Source organism: Gymnoscopelus microlampas, assembly GCF_963454915.1.
Source record: "Gymnoscopelus microlampas genome assembly, chromosome: 2".
NCBI classification, from domain to species: Eukaryota; Metazoa; Chordata; class Actinopteri; order Myctophiformes; family Myctophidae; genus Gymnoscopelus; species Gymnoscopelus microlampas.
In genome coordinates this window covers 16,100,668-16,106,667 of record NC_139939.1, presented here as the reverse complement: position 1 = coordinate 16,106,667, position 6,000 = coordinate 16,100,668, and the positions used below count along the sequence as shown (strand labels likewise).

Here is a 6,000-nt window from a genome sequence, read left to right as displayed (position 1 = left end):
CGAAATAGTACAATACTAAGAAACATCCTGGTTGTGCTGCACAGGTCTGACATGTGAAGTCTATGATTCTTCCCGTGATGCATTGTGGGAAAGCGAGTTCACTAAAGGCTGTAGGAAAGCTGTACATTCAGAAGCTCCTGAGGTACGGTTCTGAACAAAAACCAAGTCATACAAACAACAAAATTAAATTAAAATTAAAACATTTAAAAATAAATGATCTCATGAAACCCCATTTCATGACTTACAGTATAAGAACCTTAAAGACAATAAATATGATTTGCATTCTGCACAAAAAAAAGATGACAGTGATTTAACAGGTATGTGTACATGACAACAATGTGTGAAAATTAAAGGTGCTGTAACTTCCTGAAAGTGATTTTTTTTGTTGCTAAATGGCTCTATATTCTGATAGTAATCTTGCTAGAGTTGCAGCCCATTGGTGAACAGAAAAAGCATTTTCAGGTTAGGATACCAATTTGAGCCAGGAGAGAGAACTCATAAAGGATACAGGCTAAACAAGTGAAAGGTGATGAACAAATAAGTGATCAGACCAAATTTGGAACTGAAACACTATACATTTTAAGATGATAAATGAGTACTACTCTTCCCCCTTGACTGGATGAAACTGTCAACCCACCTGAACATTTTATTTTCTATACGTTCTGATTATTATCAGAATATAGAGATTTCACTTTTTAACCAAAAGAAATATAACTTAAAACTACCTTTAATGTGTCTCCCTGTGTAAGTGAAAATGACAACACCACCTGTGCAAACTACTCCAATAAGATCTCCGTTACAGTCAATATACAGATCGTGCTGCCCTTTCAAAGGTTCAACCTCACAAAGCAACATGGGAACACTGGCTCCACATGATGCTCTGTTGAGCATGCAATCCTATGGCAGTGGTTCTCAAAGTGGGGTCTGGGGACCCCCCAGGGGGGTCCTTGAGCGGGTTCCAGGGGGTCCCCAGCTAAAGTAGTTACTTAAACACCAGCATCCGTATTGTGGGGAGAGCTTTCACATAAAATAGCAGATTGTCAATAGAATCGACAATAGCTTGTCGATCGCTCAACCATATGGGGTTTAAGTGGTTAACAGAGCATCAAAATCAGTTTAACCACTTGAACCCTTTATATACATTGGCTATTTTCTAACAATAAAAAAGGGTAAAAACACAAATTGTTTATGGGGGCCCGTGGCCAGATACATGTTAATTTGGGGGTCCTTGACTATGAAAAAGTTTGAGAACCACTGTCCTGTGGCATCGACAAGGCAGCAACACTCCAGAAAGGCCACATAATATACACTAGTAGTGTTACATAATTATTGTAGTACCACATTATACACTAGTAGTGTTACATAATTATTGTAGTACCACATTATACACTAGTAGTGTACATATTGCAGTACCACATTATACCACTAGTAGTGTTACATATTGCAGTACCACATTATACCACTAGTAGTGTTACATATTGCAGTACCACATTATACCACTAGTAGTGGTACGTATTGCAGTACCACATTATACCACTAGTAGTGTTACATATTGCAGTACCACATTATACCACTAGTAGTGTTACGTATTGCAGTACCACATTTGAGTTTTGGACATCGTAGTCGCAGCTGGTTGTTGAGAGGACATTCAGACAATAAGGCAGGACGCCTGGCATTTGATGGGAAAATCAAACCAATTAGGACAGCTGACGGGGAAGATGGTTACTCGGATATTCTTTTAACTCCCCCACAGTTCCAAGGTTCCATTCGTGTCTTTGGTTTATTGACCTATTTTGAAGCGGTCCGTTCAAAAATGTTATTAGCTGGTCATTCAAATATCATAAGAGTAGGTCAGTTTTCTGCTGCTGAAAATCTGGAACGTTGTGCTTGGATGTATACAAGGCAAGTACCAATGACAATCATCCAAAAGTATTGCAGTTAAAAAGGAAAATAAATTTAGGCTAAAATATGTACTCTGCTAAGGCCCACTGATTATCTTGGAAAAATATATTATATATTCTCTTTTGTTTTTTAAAAGTTACCTAAAAAATAGCTGTAGTAATAAATTCATACACAAGGTTCATTCTTCATCAAGTAGTGCCGGAAAATATAAGATACAGACAAGGCTGACGCCAATTACATACCCTTTTGTATACCATGTTAACGACAACAGAATGCGGATGTTGTTGGCATGCACACATTTTTTGTACTTTTGAATACTTCATTATATATTAACAAAAAGCATGTACTTCTGAATGCTTAAGTATTTTCAAAAGCAAGTTCTCCAGAACTTTAACTCAACTCTTTGAGTGAGTTATTTTTCACTTTTTTAACATAATTATTTACAGTATACTTTGACTCAAGTACTGGAGTTGAGTACTTTGTCCACCACTACCTAGTAGTATATGATCTGGATAACACCTCGCTGGGGAATTCCTCGCAGGGCTCAAGGCTACTTCTGTCAGCGCACCCGCCTCGTTTTCACTGCCAACTGTTTTAGGTCCGTATTCCTTTGGCGTCAACATGGTACGCAAAAGGCATTTAGTCGCCATGGTCCACATTACTTCCGTCATTTGACGGCGTCAATATGGGAACGCAAAGGGCTGCCCCTGGCGTCACGATAATGACGCTGGGGGGTTTCAGCCCAATCACGTTACAGGACAACTTTTACATTTTCCAGACATCATACACACACGTGCGCGCCGACAGACAAAATGTAATCCCTAAGTCTCGCCAACCCAAGCGGGCAAGACAAAAAAATGTCTAAAAATAGTTCTTTCAAACAGTTTCTTTTTTTAATCAAAGGAGGACCGATGACAGAGCCTGGTGGGATGCCGTCACTCCTCCATTGGAATGTATGATAATATGGAGTGCTCCTGAGCAATGGCCGCCAGCTCTTTGAGGAACTCCGTGAAGAGGACAGTGGCGAAGACCTCGGTGCGAGCCAGAGAAATGGTCTTAGGTTGTGGTGGTGGGGGAGAACTCTGCAGTGTCAGCCCCCCTTCCCCATGGCTGGAACCTCTGGGGTGGCCAGGGGCTTTGTCTGAAAATAACAATTATCCCATTAAAACCGGGACAGCATCCGTGTCATTTTAGAATTTAGCTACAGTATATAGTATAGTATACATATATATAGCAATGACGAGTTTTTCAGCTCTTAGATTTAAAACGGTGGTTCTCAAAAACAGCAGATATACAAACTCACAACTCGAGCTTGTACATCTGCTTTTTTTGTAAAATCTTGAAAGTCTGAAACATTTTCAGACGCGGCCAAATACATATCATTTTGGAGGTCCTTGGCACGAAAAAGTTAGCAAACTACTCGTTTAGAAGGCATTTGTAGAATCAGTCTCAGGTCTTGAAGGGTTATTTATTGACGTTGAATAAAAATGGCCCAAGTTGGGTATCGTTGCTGTCGGGCAGGAACCTCTTATCTCCGGATTATTATTTTTTTCCTAAATGAATGCCCCACTTGATCATACTACAGCGTCACACAAAAGCATCACAAGAAGCAGATCAGCAAGCTCGAAACTCGGCGCGAAGCGACGCGTTTCGAGCTTGAGGATCTGCTACTTCTACTACTGTTATTTTTTTATTTGAATCCTGAAAAGTAACAGTTTTGGACAAATGAGGTTTCCACCCGGCAGTGACGGTATGCTGTGTTAAGCCTTATTCAAGCTCAAAACGCGCCTCATCCGATACGCGTTTTGAGTTTGTAGATCGGCTAGTTTCAATGAGTCGTACGACGGAGCATAAATTAGGCACTAGTTATCTAAATGTTATGAAAGTGTTGTGTTCATAAAGTATTCCTGTTAATAAAAAAAGAATATCGAGGTCAAGTTGTCAACTCCTATGATGTCACATCAAGGAGATATCTTTAGCAAAACATTACAATCACTAAACAAGGTCCTCGAGTAGCCGTTTCTAATATCAAGACAACCCTTACAAGAAAGGAATAAAGATTCCGTTCACCCACTTGAAAATTCCCTTTAAGTAGCCTTCTTAGTGAATTTATTTTTTATATGTTAGTATTTTGTTTCATATCTTGTAAAACTCCACAGGGAAACATCAAAGTCTAGTGGTTGTCTCTTAACAGCAATTCTGCTTGATCAAAACAAGATCAAGTAGAATGTATTCTTGTCCTCATAGGAACCAAACAGATCTGATATGGTAGATAGTTTCTTTTTTTTCCCATCCGTAGCATGGAGGAGGGGGGCCAAAAGCAATGCAGATTTATTTCTATTTGTAAAAGCTTCAAACATATTCAAAAACTCTGTGCGGAGTATAGCAGATGTGCGGTTTGAGGACAGTGATTCTCATACAGGGAATAATGAATAATGAAGTTGGAAAACAAGAAAGCCCCATTTTTTAACCCATTCAATCCGGGACCGCATCTCTGTCATTTTAGGTTTCTTTGGCTGTTCAAAAATAGCAGATCTACAAGCTCATAGCGCTATGAGCTTGTCGATCTGCTATTTTTGAAAGATCGCGAAAATTCGTGCAAATCTTAGAATTTTTTAAAGCGAGGATTTGTAACTCAAATCTTTGCTTCTGGGGGTCCCTGGAACAACAATATTTTACAAATGTTCGCTTAAAGATAAATATAATCAAAAATTTGCCAAAAGAAAATCTATTATTTTTTTTTAAACGGCACTCTATGAGCTTGTATATCTGCTATTTTTGAATAGCCAAAGAAATCTAAAATGACACAGATGCGTTCCCGGATTGAATGGGTTAAAGAGTATGATAAACCAGAACACTATGAAGTCAACATTTACATTAGCCGATTCTTTATGCAAGCAAGATCAATACGGAACATCGGCTCAGGCCTCGACAAACCAATGGAATATGACAGTTTAAAATACATTCCATTTGTAAGCAATGAAGTAAAAACTTGCAATTTGAGTTTGTGAAAAGCTTGTTTAGTTCCAATTGCGCCTCCTCAAAACATTTTGGGCATGAATAAACATAGCTGATATCGTCTCTTGTCGGGTGGAAACCTCATTATGTCCAAAACTGTTACTTTTCAGGATTCAAATAAAAAAATAGCAGATTTACAAGCTGGAAACTCAGCGCGAAGCGACACGTATCGACCTTGTGGATCTGTTACTTTTGATGCTTTATTGCTTTTGTGTGACGCTGTAGTATGATCAAGTATAGGGCATTCATTTACGAAAAAACACAAACAGTTAGAATATGGAGATAAGAGGTTTCTGCCCGATAGCAACGATATGCTTTAAACATTCTTTGACATTCTGGCAGTGCTGGGAGAGGGGGGGTATGTTTTATCCCTGCTTCTGACCAGAAGCAGGGATAAAACAAATCCCCACTCAAATAAATACATGCATTTGCTTTGCTTCAGGGGAATGTAGACCGTCTGATATGTTCATGTTTGATAACCCTTACATCACTATATTGGGCAAATTAGTCCTAATTCGTTTTTTATTTAAAAGATTGCCAGTCTAAAAGCTCACAATGCGTCACACTGCAACACGTTGTGAGCCTGTAGATCAGCTCTTTTTGCTATTTCACATACAACAACGTATATAAGGCTTAAAGGGGTTAAGAAAAGATCCCCCGCCTTCTGTTTGTGTTTGTTTTAAATCAAACCCTGAATCCTGGCAGTTCAACCTATTATGTTAGGGATGCAACAGTCTAATCGATTAGCTATCGATAGATGTGATATTTTCGCTATTCTCACCTTGTATTTCCGGTCAATATTAACTGTACAATAAAACAAATATGCAACTAAATCTACATATTGTCCAAAACTGTTGCTTTTCATGAAATGGGAAAAAATATAACCTGTGTTCCTCTGGATCCAGTGTAGTTATTATTTAGTTACACGCTCTTGTTAATACTTTTCATTGGTTACATACTGTATATCGTCTCTGTCAAGTGGAAACCTCATATGTCCAAAACTGTTACTTTTCAGGATTCAAATTCATAAAAAGCAAATCTGCAAGCTCAAAACGCATTTTGAGCTTGCAGATCTGCTAT

The 6,000-nt window shown here is 38.6% G+C and overlaps 1 protein-coding gene across 3 annotated transcripts in view; it reads right to left on the bottom strand.

The window, feature by feature from the left end:
* Window positions 1–2,045: 2,045 nt before the first annotated feature.
* Window positions 2,046–6,000, bottom strand: part of fhip1aa (FHF complex subunit HOOK interacting protein 1Aa) — a 53,835-nt gene continuing 49,880 nt past the window's right edge. For all 3 annotated transcript variants that reach the window (XM_084084698.1, XM_084084700.1, XM_084084699.1), the window contains exon 16: window positions 2,046–3,043. In XM_084084698.1, coding sequence (XP_083940824.1) covers window positions 2,838–3,043 — 206 coding nt within the window. In that variant the 3' untranslated portion in view covers window positions 2,046–2,837. The remainder of the gene's footprint in view (window positions 3,044–6,000) is intronic.